Source organism: Epargyreus clarus, unplaced genomic scaffold (assembly GCF_041222505.1).
Source record: "Epargyreus clarus isolate Ecla_fem2 unplaced genomic scaffold, WU_Ecla_fem_2.2 ptg000008l, whole genome shotgun sequence".
Lineage (NCBI taxonomy): Eukaryota > Metazoa > Arthropoda > Insecta > Lepidoptera > Hesperiidae > Epargyreus > Epargyreus clarus.
The window spans coordinates 3048627-3068396 of record NW_027332216.1 but is presented as its reverse complement, the minus strand read 5'-3'; the positions used below and the strand labels follow the sequence as shown (position 1 = coordinate 3068396).

The following is a 19770-nucleotide window of genomic DNA, read 5'->3' as shown; positions in this document are numbered from 1 at the left end:
AAAATAGATAAGACTTCGATCCGTGTCTACTTTCGTCTAATCCAGTAATTACTAATTAGCACTTTTCAGCTAATTGGTCTGAAAGCCAAAGTCATGGACAATAAATAGCGCTACTGAACTCCGAAGAACATACGTGACTGTTGTACATTTTTAATGTACTATAATTACTCTCGTAAATTAGTTTTTGGCCAAAATAATTAATTTACAAAATGAAACGAACGAAAATGAATGAGCAGTGATTAATTTACTCTGGATACAGAACCTACTTATTGTTCCAAATTCCTGTAAACGCTTTCCCATTCAAAATGATGAATTGAAATTTATTTCTACGTATCAATATAGAGTTCTTTGCTGCAAAATTTAAAATAAAGTGTAGGTTTTGTTTTTATAAAATTATCAATAAGAATTAAGTAACGCTTTTTTTTATATAACAGCATAGGTAAGAAACTATCTCAGTTAATCGAATTACTAGGCAATTCAATCATAGATTAGTAAAGATACTTCGCCGCCTTAAAATTGAATGAAGCCACAAACGGCTTATTAGTAAGTTATTTTTTTGAATTCTTGACAAATAAAAACATTTTTAGAGAAAATTTACGAATATAATGATAACTAAAATATAATGATAATTAATACTGTGTAATTTACATAATAAATAAATTATTATTTCAAATATTTTAGGGACATTTTAGCACGGATCGTGGCAAAACTTTATTACGCAACTATTTCAATTCTCTAAACTGGGTACATTTTCTTGTTAGGAGTGAGTAATCTTTACTAATCTATGAATTCAATTCAACGATTTCATAGGTGAACGAATCTTGGCAAAGCATCGATTCTAGTTTTCCCGATTGACTCCGGTACATGTATCCACGTTCATAATTGATAATTGGAGGCGATGGAGGCATCAATAGTTCAAAAAATGCAGTAGTGTGCATTGCAACCTGCTGTCTAGTCGCAAGCAAGTTCAAGAGCAGGCGGCCGGCGCCCGACCGGCCAGAAACCACGCAACCTTCGCGCACACCGCACGCGCCCGCGAAACGCGAGTACTCGTATTCGAAATTCAATTTAAAAAGTGAACTTCGATTTTTATTTTTTTGCCGCCCGCAACAAACAGCCAGCGATGCAGAACCTCATACGGTGAGTTTTTATAAGTAAAAGTGACTAACACCCGTGAGAAGTTATTAAGTTATTTTTAGATAAATGAATGAAAATGTACGTGATTTTCTCGAGACAAGTTTAACATAGGTTAACACACTCGTTATGTGCGCTTGTTTTATTATATGGTCACCCGTCGCCGCGTCAAAACAATACGATTTTTTACACTTTGATGGGTAAGAAGTTCCGCGATAACGAATATGCGAAACAGTGCAAAAACCTTTGTGATTTATTATTTTATTACAACGTACAAATGCATCGCTTTTTACAATTTAAGTTATTGCAATAATAGTTAGTTATTTTAATAAAATTTCATGAGCTTCTTTTGAAGACTTCATGATTAAATTGTAAACATTTCGTCAAAACATAATTTATTGTACTTACGATACTTTTAAGATTTCGGGATAAAATAATTTAAAAGTTGTGTTCTAATTACTCGTTTAAACAATTATTTCATATCATGATTATTTATTGAGTTAAAGAATTAACGGACTACCCGCAGTCCAGTTCAATTATCACATTATGAACTTAATTAAAATACCGACTGCCAATTACGTTACTTAAAGACATACCTTCAATCATTATTTTAGTAATTAAAGCCAACATACTTCACACTGAATGCATGTTCACGCGGTGTTAATTAGCCACTGCATCCCTCGGACATATGATCAACATAGCGTAGAATGCTTGTTGTAATGGTCACAGAACATTTAAACGCTGGATACTAGAAGTAGACATTCTGCTTTGCATACTCTTTATACTAGTAGTTCAAACACTGCTGCTATAAGAAGTGGGTGCCATGACTCCGGTAGAGTTGTAGCGGAGTCGGGTAGAGTCATCGTAGAGCAATTTTGTTTTATATTAAGGAGCATAGCAAAAAAACATTCGGTCCATCAGATGGTAACTGACCATTGCTACCTAAAAACATCTGTGATTCGACAATCTGGAATTCAACCTAGGATAGGAGCTTTGCGGAGGTCGGCCACAGATGCGTCGCTACCCCTAAGAGATAGAAGACTAAGTTGGAACGCCTCATAAGTGTCTCTCTGTTAACACACCGAACTAAAATACAGTAGCGCTTTACACTGTTCCTTCATACTAGCTCTACAAATTGCTCTTATACAGTTCAAATGTCAGCGGGTAGAGTCATGGTAGAGTTAATAATCATTTTTTAAAACAGGAAGTATTAAGCTCGCAATTAAAATATGTAAATATATGATTGGTCGTAAAAGTAATTATTATTCTACCAACATACTCGTAACATAGAGCTAAGTAAAATGGAGTAGAGTTATAATTACACGTCAGGCAGATTTATTAACTAGTGTGCATTACAACTTAAACCGTCTCTATGCAATTATTCATTAGCATGCTAGCTAAGTTGCTCGCAACATGCTGAATATACAAACACGTTTTTAGACACTTTTTATGGTGAATTTATTTATTAAACTATGTCTATTAAATATTACACAAAGTTATGAAAGCCATTCGAAATCGAAATGGCAATATGTTCTATATTACAGTTATGAAAAGCGTACAAGGGCAGTATAATATTGGCAGTGCATTATTTTTATGTATTATCAAAAAAAATATTATTAAAAAAATATATTGTAAAGTAGTCGTCTGTCGCGGTGTCAAAATTCGACCGTAATTAAAAAGTAAACAAAAACAGACTAAAGTTTCACTAAAATTCACATTCATTGCATTCATGCATTCTCAATTTCAATAAATAATTCTGAAGCATTTTTTTATCACAAAGATTATATATAAACACCTAAAAACTAGTTCCAGAATTTTCTTTAATTTTTATGTCGTGATCAAAGCTGGGAGAAAATTGTAAAATAATTTTTAATTTAAACTCTTAATAATTTTCTATAAGTTTGTATGGTTAGAGTTAATCTTCCTACCTCTCTTTCTGCTCGAAAAAATGTTACTTTTTCCTACTACGTGCATTTTTTTGTTTCAATATTATTCAATGTTTTAATTTAAAATACATTACAAAATGATTCGATACTTTGTACATTTCTTGTCATCCATATATTGTCTTGTCCCGGCTTTGTCCAATTAACAATATTTAAACATAAAAACACGTGTCACGTTGTCAGACTGTCACATGAGTTCGAAATTCAAATTATTCACATTTTAGTAAATACAGATTTCCGATAAGCGATACAATTTAAAAATTCAGCAGAAAACAACAATTATGTTTTAGAACGTAATTTTTGTAATAGCTCGCTCACTTTCATTACCGTCGCCCCCTAATGTCGGCTGAATGAGATCGTTATCTTTGCTGAACCCTTTCAGCGTATTATGTTGCACGATAACGCAATTTAATAGTGTTGTGATCGAAACGTACTGTCTCGTAGACAAACCGTAGACAAAAGTATGCGATGAGATGGTTAGATGCTTCATTACAAACCATAATAACTATTAGTTAATTATATTATAGCTTCTAGAAACATATTGTTTTAGAACCTTTAATCTTTAAAGTAAGCAAAACATCAAATAGGTAGGTGTTTTGGCAAATTAGTTATAAGACCGAGAAGTCATTCCACAAAAGAAAAAATTGTTCAAAATATTTCCGTTTAAACTATGAAAATATTTTGAGATATACGAACTATTAATAAAAAATGTGAGCCGTCACGGGACGCCTGGCAGATGTGAAACATCGATATTATTTTGTAAAAGTAATATGCAGAAAAGAACATATTGTGATAGGAACTAAATATGTCATAATGATAAAATAAAATATTACGATTTTTTTCCAGATAACGATGACTATTTATTGAATAAACATTTATTTTCATTAAATACAAAAAATTACGAATTTATTTCAAATCGTGACTACTTAATTCGTTTAATCAGTGACTTCGGTAATAGTTATTGCACATGGCGACGCGTCGCCACACCGTACACACTACTGCATATAGACTGTATATATATACCATCGTATAGCGTGGCGGCATGCGTCGCCACGCCAGAAATCGGTTTTACGTGCGGCTATAGATGTTTCACATCAATAATGATTACGAACATTGCTTACTATTAAAAATAATGGTTCTTTGAAATTAATAGAAAAATTTAACTTCGAAAGGCGTGAACCCTATTTTTCTTAATTTCATTTTGAAAAATGTTTCCTGAGTCATTTGTATGTCGGTCACGCCTACTTCTGCTTTATAAATCTGCTGTCTACTATTTTAAAGGGTGTGGTAAGATATTAGTGATAACGTGAGATAACGTGTTGTAACTTAGCCCTCAGGGGCAGTACCTGTGATAAATCTATAAGTGGCTAGTCCATTTGGGCTCGCTTAAAGATGGTATGGGCGATGGTTTGCATGCTCATTTGCAACTTCCGTTTCATCAAATATATGACACGCCAAAAACTAATTTGTCATGTTTACTATGATTTGTTGTAATGTTAAAATCATAGGTCGAAACACATGTGCACACTGCACACGTACGTATTATTTAAGATCTATGTATCTTAAGTCTTATTAGGGTTCCTACAGTCTAGCCACTTTTAGCAGCGGCGATCGACAACTTAGCTGCTAAATGCAGCGATCAAACGTTACACATCACAGACGTAGCTAAATGTTAATCGCGTAGATCGGCGATCAGACTATCACTTCTCCGGAAGCGATTGGACGCAAAAATGTTAATTGCAAAAATGCGATGTATGTAGACGTTACAACATGTGTTTGCGATAACGCGGTCGATTCACCAAAGTATGATACAGTATCGAGGCAACCGCCAGCGAATCCCTGCTGCTGTTATGCTGTTAAATATTAGGTACATTGCTCTCGATAGACATATTGGCCATTGGGTTTACTTTAAAACGTCTAAATTAAAAATATTAAAAAATGGAGTGTGCTAGAATTTCGACCTATGTTTCCCTTATTTATCTCAACAATGGCTGCATTGCTAATCAACGTAAATTGAAATATAATTATTATTTCTTCATTTTTATTTCAGTTAATTTTCTTTAACTTTTCTTTCAATTTTCATTAAATTGAGTACCTCAGTACTAGACCACACCTCGGAGCTTTACAAAGCTCCACATCTGTTAAATGCACTAATCATAGATAGTGTTGCATTAACATTTCATTTTCATTTATTTCTTATCTGTGTCCTGTGTCAGCTTTGTGCTTCAAAGTGTTATAAAATTAGAAAATAATATTGTAATGGGTCTGTATAAGCTTTTTCATTGACCTCGGCAACGCAATTTGCGCAGAGGTCCGGGATTCGATTACGGGGCGCGATAAGCTTTGTTCATTCATGATGGTATAACGCGCTTGATTCATAAGTGTTTAGTTTAGCTGTTCTCGTATAAAAACTGAAGGGTATTGGGGTGTTGGGTAACTCAAACTGGAGTTTTGAATTTTTAATATAACAACATTTTATTTTTCGTTTTAGAGAAAATAATACATTTTAATAACTGTCAGCTAAATATAAGTTGGCAAGGTAAATGTAGATCATTTTATAAAATAGTGTAGCACTTAGCTTCAACCTGTTTTTGGGTTTACATTTTTTGCGTAGCGCCGTAGTAATTTATTTGTAGTTTGCACTTTCATCTGATGTTTGCTAAGTTCAAATTTGTTTGCAAATTGAATGCAAAAAATATTTTATTGATTACGAATGTTCTAAGGAAATAGTCTTTTTATTGTTCCGTGGTCCAAATAAGTATACATTTTTATGTGTGCACATAAGATTTTTTAATAAAAAAAAAATCTAAAATCCAGCTCGGACACCTATATCATATCAAAATCTAGCATTATGCTAATTGAGTTACCAACTATCTTAGCTATATTAATTCGTAGCGATGTGCGGCAAATGCATTAGCACCTCTCCTCTACTAATTAGTGAAATTAAGGCAAGTCATAGTTCGATTAGTCATAAAAGCTCACGACTAGCTTTCATTATCATAATTATGTTATATTGTATGAATCATAAATGTCCGAAAGTGTCAACGGCCGTGGTGGCCACGGGTTGATTTCTCAAAATGTACAGTTACAAATACATTTAGAGAGCTGATTTACGTCGATTCCAACATATTAGTCATAATAATACTGCGTATAAGTCCTACTTGCTGGTTTAAGGGTTCGTACACAAAACTGCGATGCGACGTCGCATCGCAAAAATCTGCGAGCTCCCTCGACGCATCGCAAGAACTTGCGAATTGATTCGCATCGCACAGTGGTTGTTGTTGTTGGTCACCCTGAGAGACGCTACGCCGCACGATATCGCATCGCAGCAATTCGCATCGCAATTTTCTGCGTTGCGAATTCGCATCGCGTCGCATCGCAGTTTTGTGTTCGAGCCCTTAGTCCTCTTATCCATCCGTGACGCATGGACATCGGGTCTTTCCAGGGACTTTCATACTTCAAATCAAATTGGGAAATATTTGATTGGGGTGCTAAAAATTGGGGCGCCGTATTGGGTGTCCGCCATTTTTGATTTCGAATGATCCACAGATAATCCTCCTCCTCCTTGCTTCGTATTCCTCATTACTGAGGGTCGTGACCTCCTCCATGAATTGCACTTGAGTGCACAATATTGCGCCACTGGGCTCTGTCCTCAGCAGTGTGCAGAGCATCGTACAGCTTCTTTGACTCAAGGGCAGCGCGAATCTGGTCTGACCATCGCATAGGGCTGCGACCACGAGGTCTTTTTCCTTCTACTTTTCCGGTCACAATCAGCTTTTCGAGATTATCTCCTTGCTTCCTTGAGATGTGACCGAAATATTGTAGGATCCTCTGAAGACACGTAGTGGACAGCCTGGTCTTTATTTCGAGTTGTTTCAGTATGGATGCGTTTGTTCTGTAGGCTGTCCAAGGGATGCGTAGCATTCTTCTCCAGCACCACATTTCGAACGCATCAATGCGACGTCTGTCTGCTGTCCTGAGAGTCCAAGATTCTGCGCCATACAGAAATATGGAGAACACTAAAGTGCGAACCAGCCTTTGTTTCGTTTTAAGTGAGACGCTTCTGTCCTTCCAGATTCGCTTCAATTGTGTCATGGCATTTTTGGACATGCCTATGCGTCTTCGCACTTCTGTTTCGCAGGATCCATTGTTGCTGATGGTTGATCCCAAGTATGTGAAACTGTCAACTACCTCTAAATTGATAATAACACACTGTTATTGAATTCAAAAGTGTATTCAATATATCAGTTAAATATCAGCTCAAACGGTTAGGAATAATTAGTTTAAATTCAGTTGTAAAATTTGGGTTAAGTCTTGCAACTATTTGTAATATGAACTAAGAAGGAAAGTTAAAAATGCTTATAAAACATCAGATTGGATGTATGTTTATTTGCTACTCCATATAATTAAAAACATGAGTCCTTATGACGTAAAAGTGTTGTGGCGTAAATGGTTCAAATATTCGATACTACAAGTGCAATACTTATAAAGCGGAATACATCCTTTACTGTTCCTAATATATATAAATTAATAAAAAATATAGGTGCGTCGAAGAAAACCATCGTTAGAGCTACTATTAGTGTCGTGCCGCTACCGTGAAGGCTCGCGGGACCATTTGGTCCAACTAGCACAGATAATTGTCACTATGGAGACACATTTTATTTATAACGAGCGCAGTTGCAAAAAACTTGTGTGTACAAAAGATATACTTCTTTCGAATATTTCATAAAGAATGCGTGTAGCAATGCCTATCGTATTGTTATACCATAAGTAAAAAAAAATATTTATAATTACGAAGTTTGTAGCATTTTTTCTAAATCTTGCGAATTAACGAGCTAACTATATAGTCGTTTTTTTATAATATAAGAGTAGCAGACGAGGATGCAGTCCACCTGATGGTAAGTGGCTACTGCCGCCCATGGACATCTGTAATCAAATCCAGATAGGATTAGATATTCCTACTTGAGGTCGGCCACAGATGCGCCGCTACCCCTGAGGACTAAGCTGGAACGCCTTGGAAAAGTCTGTCTCCCTTACCACACTATTCTGTCTATTTTAGATGTCCTACACATTAATAAACAATATAGGTGCGTTGAAGAAAACCATCGTTAGAGCCACTATTAGTGTCGTGCCGCTACCGTGAAGGCTCGCGGGACCATTTGCTCCAACTAGCACTAATAATTGTCACTATGGAGACGCCTTTCATTTATAACGAGCGGGTTTGTTCAGCCGCCTGTTAAGTTTCAGTTGAAAAAGCGTGTGTGTTTATATAGGCACGAAAGAAGTCATACTTTTTTGGCGTATTTAAAATTTGGCGTATTGGTGTTAAAAAAAAACTCAAATAAGCGCATGAAAAATATCTTTTATTTTTATTTATCTTTCTTATTTTACATTATATGACTTGCCTTTCAAAGTCTATTATATAATAACGGTAAAATATAAAGTTAGTTTATAAATAATACCGCGTTGAAACTGTTATGGGTTATATACACAATCGTTTTTTCGGAAGAAAATATTTGTTATATTAGAAAAGGTTTATATATTCCGATATTTATATATTTCAACAGTAAAAAGGACGACGGTTGTCCCTTCTAACTAGAGGGCTAGTAATAGGTTTACGATGGTGACAATTTCTATTTAGCAGCGCAAACACTGCTAGATAGAAATTTCTTAGTGTGCCGCTGTGCCACAATCGAATACCACCCATAGCTTTATAATTATCCGGAAGAACTATGGAATACTGTGGATAATAGGCAATATGGGTGTCACGTTAATTGTGTGTATTTATAGGCTCAGCTCGGACAGGGCGAGCGGATAAATCGTTTTGCCCTTTTCCAGTACAATGCGTCACGGATTTGGTCATAAGGCACACGTATACCTACTTAAACTAACAGATTTAAGTATTAAAGTGTTGTTAACTATTAAAATGCAAAGAGGGAGCGTTACAATTTAGTTCTCAGAAGTAACGCTTCTGTAAGCATTCTCATAGTGAAATTCCAATTTTACATGAATTTTACTTTTTTAAATTTTTTGAATTCATAGCTTAACGTAATCGAATTAGAGTATGGTCTGCATTTTTATTTGATCCAGCGCTCAAGAACGCAAGGTCTCTGTCAAACATATTTCATCGTATACATTGCATGGAAAAAAATAAATGTTTGTTACTATTGTTTCTAACATGTCAACAGATGGTGCTATTAGTATTTCCGAATGCGGCTAGCGTAACGTTTTTCAACAACTTGCACATACTTAACCTTCGAGTACGACTGTCGAAGCACAGCCGCTCCCCGGGCACGGTCACATAGCCTGGGAGATCTCTTTTTCCTAATCTATTTTAGTAACACATTTAGTAATACCTTGAAGCGACTCCTTTTACCAAATAATTGCAAAATATTACTTAAACATGTGATCTACTAACACAAATGGCAATCATCTCCCGCGTCACGCTATCGGCATCTTTCAGCTATCAAGCTCAGTTTTAGGCGTATAATTATATTATTGAGCGCCTTGCATGTGCCCATTCCTTGAATTCCCGTTCCTCGAAGCCGGGATGCGTGAGAGACATGTCAACAGACACACATCATTAATCGCACGCGACGCTTCCGACACATTCGTTTGGATCGACTTTTTGTGACGTACATATGTTTTCTGTTTTCTTAATGGGGTATTGACCTCGCTTGATAATAAATTAAGGTATGCTTGACTGGGTTTGCATATGAATCTGATGGGCGGCTCCGTTCTTGCACTAATGGCGCCCTCAGGAAGTTTTTAATAGAGCCCTGTGACAGACGGACAGACAGCAAGACAGTGGAAGCTTAGTAATAGGGTTCCATTTTTACCCTGGGAACGGAACTCTAAAAACGAAAATGATTTTGCATGACATAGGTAAACTGCCGACAATTATATTCATGGAAGCAGTATGAAATGGAGAATTACAAAGCAGTAAAATGAACGATGAATTCTTAATTGCACAACGGTACCAACTCATAAAATTCGTAAATGAATAATTACAAATATAATGGCTCATAATTATAATGGTCTTAACCATATTTTAATAATAATAAGCTCTCCGGAGATGGAGGAATATTCTATCGCGATTTTCCAGTATGGATTAGCTTAATGTGGATTATTATATTTTTAGTGTGACGCTGGTGCCATCGGCGTCTAACCAAAACAAGTTTGATCACCTTTCGTTTACTTTCGAAATACTTATGTCCCTTAAAGTTTTACATGAACGAAATAAAATAGTTCATGAACATTTCCAATGGTGTCACATGTTCCAAGCAGAACCGTGTTTTTGAAGCTGCTAAACAGATTGACTCTGGTGGCACCACCGTCACAACTACTTTTGCCTAATAACAGCAGTGTTAAGCTTTATGTTATGTTTCCGATCTTAGGTAGGACTCTAATATTATCTGGGGTTGATTACAGATGTCCATGCACCGGTAGCGGCTTACCTATATTAAAAAAATCAAGTAGTAACGTACTTTACTTGCTTGCTTGTCAGATTGCCAGTCCCACGAAGTTATTGTTGCACTTAAGTTACGTCAATATTGCGTGAAGTGGTCAATTTATTGTCTGTAGCCATAAAACAGCAGAACCGGGTTCTAGCACAATACGTGTTTTATTTGTAAACGACAAATGTACCTAGCTTGCTTGCTAGGCGTGAATCTCCTAACGGTTGTTTGAAAGCTTTTAGCGAAATAAGTTTGCTTATTTTATGGCCGCGCTTTGGTGCCATGTTGGCAAGGAAGTGACAATATGGCAAATAGTTTGGAATGAAAGGTTTTTGAGGTCACTCACAAAGACTCACTGCCACACCTATTTCTGCCTAATAACAGCAGTGTTAAGCGCTGCTGTGCTCTGGTTTGGAGGGTGGTAAGGATTCTTATCAGAGGCGTTCCAGCTTAGACCTCAGGGGTAGCAGCGCATCTGTGGTCAACCTCAGGTAGGAATCTAATGTTATGTGGAGTTGATTACAGATGTCCATACGTAATAATTTTAATTTAGAGAAACTTTTTTTTTGTTAACGAGGGGGAAACCTTCAAAAGGTACCCGGTGACCGGGACCGACCGGAGATTTTTGTATGTGTAGTTGGCATAGATAAGTATAGATATCTCACCGCCTTGTAATTGTAGGAAGCCATTAAATGACTTAAACAGCCGAAAATTCTGTCAGCCATTTAATGGCTGTCATGGTGTAATTTACGCGGAACAATGCCGACATGCGCAGTTAAGATACGAAATCGAAGAAAAAGTGCGGAGAAATATCGTTTCATTCGTAAATGATATAAAAACTACATTTTTTAAATATTTTTCATCAATGAATAGGCTTTTACTGCCAATCACTAGTCTCTTAGGCCAACATTCTCTGTATTTTCCGAAATTGGAACCATTCATGTAAGCCTCATATGCCCAGGTTCCGTACTAAAGTTCCATATAAAAGCTTACATTACTTATACTTAGTCAGTACCCACTTTTACACGTACAATGTTGCAGTATTGATGAAAAGTCTATGAATCCCACTGATTATTTGATTACAATAGCATTACCGTGAAAGCGACGTAAAGCAAAGAGATTCGTACTTTCATTCACTTATTATCATTACACCAATCGTTCACGGTCGTTATTGATAGGCAATCTATCCAGTGTCTTGCCTACTAAAAATCGACATTTAATATAATCTGTACCTGTTTTAGAAATTATCGAATTTTGAGTATGAAATTTTGGTAGGCAAATGTGGATAGATTGAATAATAACATCGGATAGTGATCATTTGTATCATTGTCATCGGTGCGTTTGATTAATTATTATTACTATTAAGTATTAAATATCAACTATAAGTACCAATTACTATTAAGCTGAAAATAATTTTTCTTTTTTAAACTACTAAAATATAAGTTTCCCCTTTTTAGATTCAAAGTTCATTTTCATTTGCATTTGCAAATGATATTAATAGTTATTATTCATGAACTCGCTTACTTACCATATAATTTATTCAAGGATCGATAGTAGTTCCCTTTATGGATACAAGGAAAAATGTGCATATTTAACATAGTTTTGTTTAATTCAATTCAATGGTATTATGGCATTACTTATACTTTCGTTTTCAGTCGACAAAAAACAAGTAAGGTGCATATTTATGATTGTTTTAAATTTTTTATGAACTAGAAATTTGCAGTACGTGCATATTCACGATTACTTTATAATTATTATGTATTAGAAATTCTAAGTAAAAAACATTATGTCTGCAGCAAATTGATGGATGAATGCACTTTTACTTTTTACAAGCTTTATTACTTGCGGATCCTCACTGCCGAAGGTAACTCGTAAGTAGTTTATGCCTCCTTCAAAATCCAAAATCATAAATTTAAGTCCATATCTGTGATGTATGGGGGACGGAGAAGCATTTTAATTTCTCCCTTTTTTTCGGAGACTGCACGACTTTTCTTCTTTTAGGGCGAGTTTTTTTTCAACGACCTATTCCTTCGGAGGTGTGGGTCATACTCCTTTCCAATGCTAATGCAGTTATTGACGATATGAATGCCTGTTTGATTTTTTTTACATTTCATTAAAGCACTCACTACTACTATTACCCCTACACTTTACGGTAATCCTTAAAAAGTGTACGGTAACTTCAAAGCGTTTTTCAGTTATCATCCGCCGCTCCCGTACCGATATGATCTACCTATCTGCACACATTGAACCTCGATCTAAATTGGCTTCGAATAGTCAATTAGAGCCTATTAATTACAGCGTAACAATACATGTGGGATCCGCTGTCGCATTACTGTCCAATTATGCCGTAACTGGTAGTAGTGATCTTACTGTATCTGGAATATCAAAGATTCCGCTCCGCTTGCTCGAAGGCTGAGGAAAGTTTTTGTTGGTATGTTATCGTGTTTTTGGTGAAGAAAATAAATTGGTTTATTTCTGATTGTGTGTGTGTGTGAGGTAACAAATAAATTTAATAAAGTTAGTCTAAATCTGCTAGAAGCAATCCGCTATCAACATGTATGTTGGCATATATTTTAAACAACGAAGTATGCACAGCTTCCCTCTTACAGATAATATTTGCTCGTACAAAAACTAAAAATAATCGTTTGCTCCAAAACGGAGTATTATCAGGGTTACTCTAGTTGGAATTGAACATGTTTACAGGGAACAAAATGAAATGCCGATATACGCATATCTAATTGAGTGAACTATGCACTTTTACCAGAACATCATAAGTGCATAAATATATGCAAAAATTCATGACCCGCGTAATGCAGTTGTCAATTCAACAGTCTGGAACGCAAAGGGTTCCAGGTTTAATTCTCGACCAGCTTCTTAATTATGAATTTTAATTCTGCCCTTAGTTTGATTGATTCGGCCCTAATACTTAGGACACAGGACCACAACATAGAACGTTTGTGTATTTTGTGTTATATATGTACATACATGAAACTTTTTTTAGCAACAAAGAAATATATCCACTACAAATATAAGTGATCCGATTTTAAAATGCAAATATTATTAAGTGCTGTCGACACAAATTCTACTTAAGAACACGAAATAATACATTGCCATGCTACATTATGCGTATTAATATTCATTATCTTAATTACAACTGCAGTGATTAAGAAGTGTATCAGTATGCACATGATGCATATGCAGGCTCCGGCATGAAATAAATTGTTCCACTTGTATTGAATCTAAATTAGGTTTAAATGTATATAATTTGTTGCTTTATGCTTTATCTAGAACAATGTATCTTGAAGTGGGGAGTCAAGCAGTCTACTGTGTGTAAACTGAAGTCGAACCCAAATAGGATTTAGGTTTTAACAGTCGATCTTAGAATGCTACCCCTGATAACTATGTTGGGAAAAATAGGCCTACGTAACCCTTTAAAACAGAACTCAATAGCGCTTGACTAATAAAAACTGGTGCTAAAAATAGATGGAAATAGTTGTGGTGGTAGTGCCGTCGTCGTTGAACCAAGAAGTGTTTTAGAAACATAAACATGTCCAACTTAGTTCGACCGAGGAGGTACCACGGCTACCCCTATTTCTACTGTGAAGCAGTGTGCATTTGAGTAGAAGGGTATTGTTGCCAGTCGACTTATATAAGTCGAGTTATGTGTGAACCGATAATTTTTGAGTGATCGGCGTCAGATATAATCCTATCAGAGAGATGCCATATTCATTTGTGATTTCAATTTTATTCTTATCGTTAAAACAACGATACCTTAACTTAACTAATCAACAAGAAAAGCGCACTCAAACATTAAGCAAACGTTTATTTTAAGCCCGACAGGCACTAAACGGAGTGTCGGGTTTCTCAAACTGTCTGCAACTCGGAGATAAAGTGCCGACTGGCAATCGGAAGCCCACTCGCCTCCTACGGGCTTGTGTTGCTAACTTTAGCTGTATTATTTATTGTTTATTTTGTTGGCGGTTCCGTCTAGATCGCTAATTGGATACTGATAGCGTTCTTAGCGCAGATAGAGGAAGTCTCTATAGTTAAAGGAAATTAATACGGCAAAGTGCAATCATTTGAGTACGCATTAGAGAGTATTAAATTACTTCTAAGTAGTTTTGGAGTGTTCTATCTAGGTGCACTCTAGTAAGCAGGTCAAGTAGAGAAAGAGTAATAACTGAACTGTTAGAACCAATTTAATTTAAGCTAACATTTATCGTATTTTTTATAAACTACAAGAATGATTCGTAGATTTCCAGAGGTATTCGTAGATTTTTTACATTATACGAAATTCAAATTATGTTAAATTACTTTTTCGACTTATAAATTGGTCTATTCAAGTACAGGGTTTTACAGTTAGCTTATTATAAGCACTTATGTTTAGGTTGTTACGAACATCCGAGATAAGTTACTAATCAATCATTAAGTTTAGTTTATAACTGTAAATAAAGGAAATTACGTTTTTTTTATACGGACAAAAGGGTTGAATCAAGAAGATAGGTAACGTCGTCGTCTTCATAAGTTGCCCATCTGCCCATGCGTCCATTAACTTCAATAAAATTAAGTGTTTTTTACCCGATTGAGGGGCACGCACCTCTGATTTTCAAGTTGCTTAAACTGCTTGCTTGCTGCTTGCTTAAACGGTGAAGGAAAACATCGTGAGGAAACCTGCATACCTGAGAGATGATTTATAAAAAAAAAAACTTAAAGGTATGTGAAGTCTTCCAATACGCACTTAGCCAGCGCGGTGGACTATGACCTAATCCTTCTCATCCTGAGAGGAGACCCGTGCCCCGCAGTGGGACAGTAATGGGTTGATGATGACCTGATTGAGGCGGCTAATTATTATCGGGCGTATGCATGTACGTATGTTTATATGTATGTCTTATTCTTTGGCACGCCCTGCGCTTTATACGAATTTTAATTCAATTATGAGGTGTCGCTGAATTCGTCTAAATTGTGAGTGTATTTAAGTACCAACCTCTATTTAAGTAGTCGGGCTTTTTTGTTTTTATGGGTATTACAGTTAATATTCATGGACGGGATTATACAACATATCACAAGTACAAAGTGCATTATAATGTAGCTAATATCACAGCGAAGTACTCTGCTGGACGTGTGTAAAATGTTAATAGACATTGACGCGAGCAACTCGTTGGATTCATAGAGCACTTATCGATAGCAATTATGCGCATACTGGGAGCGATCTGAGTTATAGCGCGTAATCCGATCCCATTCATAGATAGCGAGCGGACACCTGAAGAATTACGATAATTTGCCATCATTGTAAAGAAATCTCCTTATTTGGTTGCAATATATTTCATGTCGAATTGCTGAGCTCTTATTATAACTTAAAGAGTTTTTTCTATATTTGAGATTAACAATAAGAAGACGTGCTACCTAATGGAAATTAGTCAACGTCGCCTAGGGACATTTGCAACACTAGAGAAGCTGCCAATTCATCACTGGCTTTCAAGGAGAGTTCTTTTTGCACCTTTTTTAAAGAGTCCCATGTGGCTTACGATCCACCTTGCTATGATAGTTTGGAAATCAAGGTTCGGCTGGCGGACGATCCGATTCGGATGTCAGCAAAACTCCCAGTTGCAAAAGGTTTCGCATTGATAACAACCAATACCGACTAAAAATACCGAAGGCGAGTATGTTTAACCATTAGTGACGACATTACTTAACTTTGTCTGTATCTATGTCTGTCTGTCCTAACTGTATCTGCTAAGACTTACATTAACCGCGGGAAAGTGCAATCTTGATATCCTCTGATAGAAGCTTTGTTTTTTTTTTATAATATAGGAGTAGCAGACGAACATGCACTCCACCTAAGTGGCTACTACCGCCCATGGACATCTGTAATCAACCCCTGATAGGATTAGATATTCCTACCTGAGGTCGGCTACAGATGCGCCGCTACCCCTGAGGACTAAGTTGGAACGCCTCGGAAAAGTCTGTCTCCCTTACCACACCCTTCAAACCGGAACATAGCAGCGCCGAACACTGCTGTTATTAGGTAGAAATAGGTGTGGCGAAGGTGCCGCCGGAGTCGAACCACAAAGGGTTCTAACGTCTTCCAAACAGCCTTTGCACAGCTGTATTCGACTTTATTCCACTTGCCCAGCAGATTTGGCGCTACTGGCATCCTTAAAGTGCAAAGAGGGGTCCTATATAAAAAAGACATTATTAAGAGTTTAGAATAATCAAGATCAAAGAGAATAACGTATAATTTAATTCTGTGTCAATGTATACATATTTATACGTAAAGTTAAAAGGTTTTGTCATAAATTGCGACTAATTCCTTTAATTATACAGCGCGTGAAGTTTACCGCTCTCCAGAGGTTAATTGCATTGTCATTTAAATTCGAACTAACCAATTAATTTATGCGTTTGTGGCTCCGGGAGCTATTATTAAGTTTGTCACATTTGTCATTTGTTACATACACAGCTGTATAGAAATAGCTACGAGACACTTAGGACTTTTATTTGTGCAACTTTTTCATTGTTATAGACGATATTATACTAATCGGAGGAAATAATAGCCTCGTGGTTGAATCCCAGGCAACTTACATTTTTTCTAAGTTACGAGTATGTGCATATTGCTAAACGGTGATGAAAAACATCATGAGGAAACCAACACGTCTAAGAGCTCTTTAGAAAAATACTATGGCCTTACCGCTCTCCACTCTGGGAGGAGACCCGTGCCCAGTGCCCAGCCAAAGGTCAATAATGAGTTGAAGACGACGTGTACTAATCGAAGCAGTGCATATTAGAAAATAATTATCTCTTATGTTCTTTATAGGGAGTTTTTTATTATAGTTGGCAGAAAGCACCTGGAGAAGCTGAAGGCAGGACCCAAGTCGTTTGTATACGTTTGAATGAATATTTAAACACGCTTGAAATAATACTCATAATTTACAAAAGCCTGATATATCTACCATGTTGCATTATTAATTGATTATGTAAAAGATCGCATCCGCACATTATCTACACCCGTCCGGATATTATTTGTGATTCAAATCTAATCACTATTGATTATGATTAAATTAACATATACAAACATTATTATTATTATGGCAAAGGTTAATAAGACGGAAGTTTAAAAAGTTCGAAGATCTCATCATATTAGCGGTGCACATGCGGTGCATATAATTATTTTTTTCTTTATATACGACAGAAACAATAATAAATATAATCTACTAAATAATTAAAATATTCTTGTTCATATTTTAACGGTGCACAAAAAAGAGAAACTGTTAAGAAGCACTGTGTAAACATCAATATCTTAATTTGTATATTTTTATAATTTATAATACGAGTAGTATAAAATAATAATTGCCTTAATTAGACATTACGCCATAGACAAAAAATCAAGTGTATAGATCAGCGCGTAGGATTTATATAGAGTGGTTATTACGCATTCCCGGGAAACGAGGCGACTGACGAGCTTTAACGGTCACGGTTGTAATAGCCGGGGTGAGATCTGGTTTGCCGCCATTATTATTACTCAATTCGCTATGTTATGTATGGGATTTATTTATTCGTAAAAAATCTAATTAAACTTATCAAAAGTAAAAAATACAATTATGGAATTTAATAAAATTATTGATCATAGACAATTTGACTACACAGAACATGATACAAATAATTTATTTGCATTATTAAACTACTCGTAATGTAGAATGGAAAGTAATCGCAAACATATTTTAGCGCCACAAATGCACCATTAAACTAGCAATCAAAGAAGTTTCATTAAAGAGAAACTAAAAGAAAATAAATATCTGTATCATTGACGCTATAGATACTAAACATTGTTTTTAAAAGTGGCACATGGCATAGATACATTTTTTCTTCGCACTTTTAAAATATTCCTTCTGGGAACAGATTAAAAAAACCGCAATGACAATGACATTCTAGCGCGATTTCTTATTAGAAACGCATCAATAAATTAACATTTTTTTCGTTGCGGTTTTCCTATAAGTCTACTTTATAATTTCTTCAATATTTATAAGTTTCCATGAGTAAGACGTAATACGAGACAGAATGTAATTATATTTCATAGAAATGTGTTGGTTTTTTTTTCATGTGGCTAGTAAAGTGGTGTTATCATGCACCTATGCGTTTTTCTTTATAAAAATATGACACGATACATCTAATGTAATTTATGCCTTTAATCATATACCGTGGTGATGGTGGTTGAACCTTTCATGCTTCGAGGTAACATCGTCACGCCTATTACAGCGTAATAACAGCAGTGTTGTCTATGCTTTAAATGTGTAATGTAAAACGAACTAAATTACGTAACATTTACTGTAAAAACAAGAGAGTTAAAAAAAATAGACAAGCAATTTAGATTAATCCAACGACACCGCGTATGCTAAAATCAGTGAAGCCGTTTCGGTTATAAAGCGCGCTAAACAAAACACGTTCGAACATTACCTTTTGCAGTCTTGTAAAGGTAAGAACGAAATAATCAAATAGAGAAATAGATGAGCAGACCGGTAATATTAAGTCCATCAAAACTTCGCAGAATCAATGTCAATGAGATCGGTCACATCTGGGCATCACGACACGACCCACATTGCCTAGCTAGAGCAAACAGTGACAGCCTAACGGGGATCTGTGGGAATGAATCATCTCCATTCCATCGTAGGAAGTGCAAATAACCCATAGAATTACTCATGGAATGGAAAACAAAACTGGAAAGTAGGTTATGAATGAAGGAAAAGGCACTTTGACACTTTTATGTGCAAAGACGACCCGCGTGGCGGAGCGGTCACCATGCTGGTCTGACGCACAAAGGGTCCCGGGTTCGATCCCGGCCAGACAGATTTCTAAATGATGTCTAGATTAGATCTAGAGTTCTCTTTCTGGGTCTGGGTGTTTGTGTATTTGTCTCTGTGTGTGTCCATAGCATCCTTTATACAGGGAATCCTAGTGTGGGGCTGTGAGTGTAGAAAGCGTGCGAGCGTGCTCCCATATTTCGTGTTTATGGTATACCTAATTAGCGCAAATAGGATTCTAAACGCTACTACAACCATTTGATGTACCACTTTACTGCTAATCGATGAATTAATGAGAGGCATGTGTGATATCTGCTGTAAAATAACAGTTAATCGCTTGAAGAACTGTTGTCTGTATTAATTCCAACTGGTAAATGTGTTTACATTACACCAGTGTATCTCAAAGTGAGCTATGTCTTTTCTTTGGCGCTAAAGACTTAAATT

At 36.0% G+C, this 19770-nt stretch overlaps 1 protein-coding gene across 1 annotated transcript in view; it reads left to right on the top strand.

Moving 5' to 3' along the window:
* Window positions 1-980: 980 nt before the first annotated feature.
* Window positions 981-19770, top strand: part of LOC140744142 (uncharacterized) — an 83048-nt gene continuing 64258 nt past the window's right edge. Inside the window, exon 1 of the mRNA XM_073075620.1 lies at window positions 981-1140. Coding sequence (XP_072931721.1) covers window positions 1124-1140 — 17 coding nt within the window. The 5' untranslated portion in view covers window positions 981-1123. The remainder of the gene's footprint in view (window positions 1141-19770) is intronic.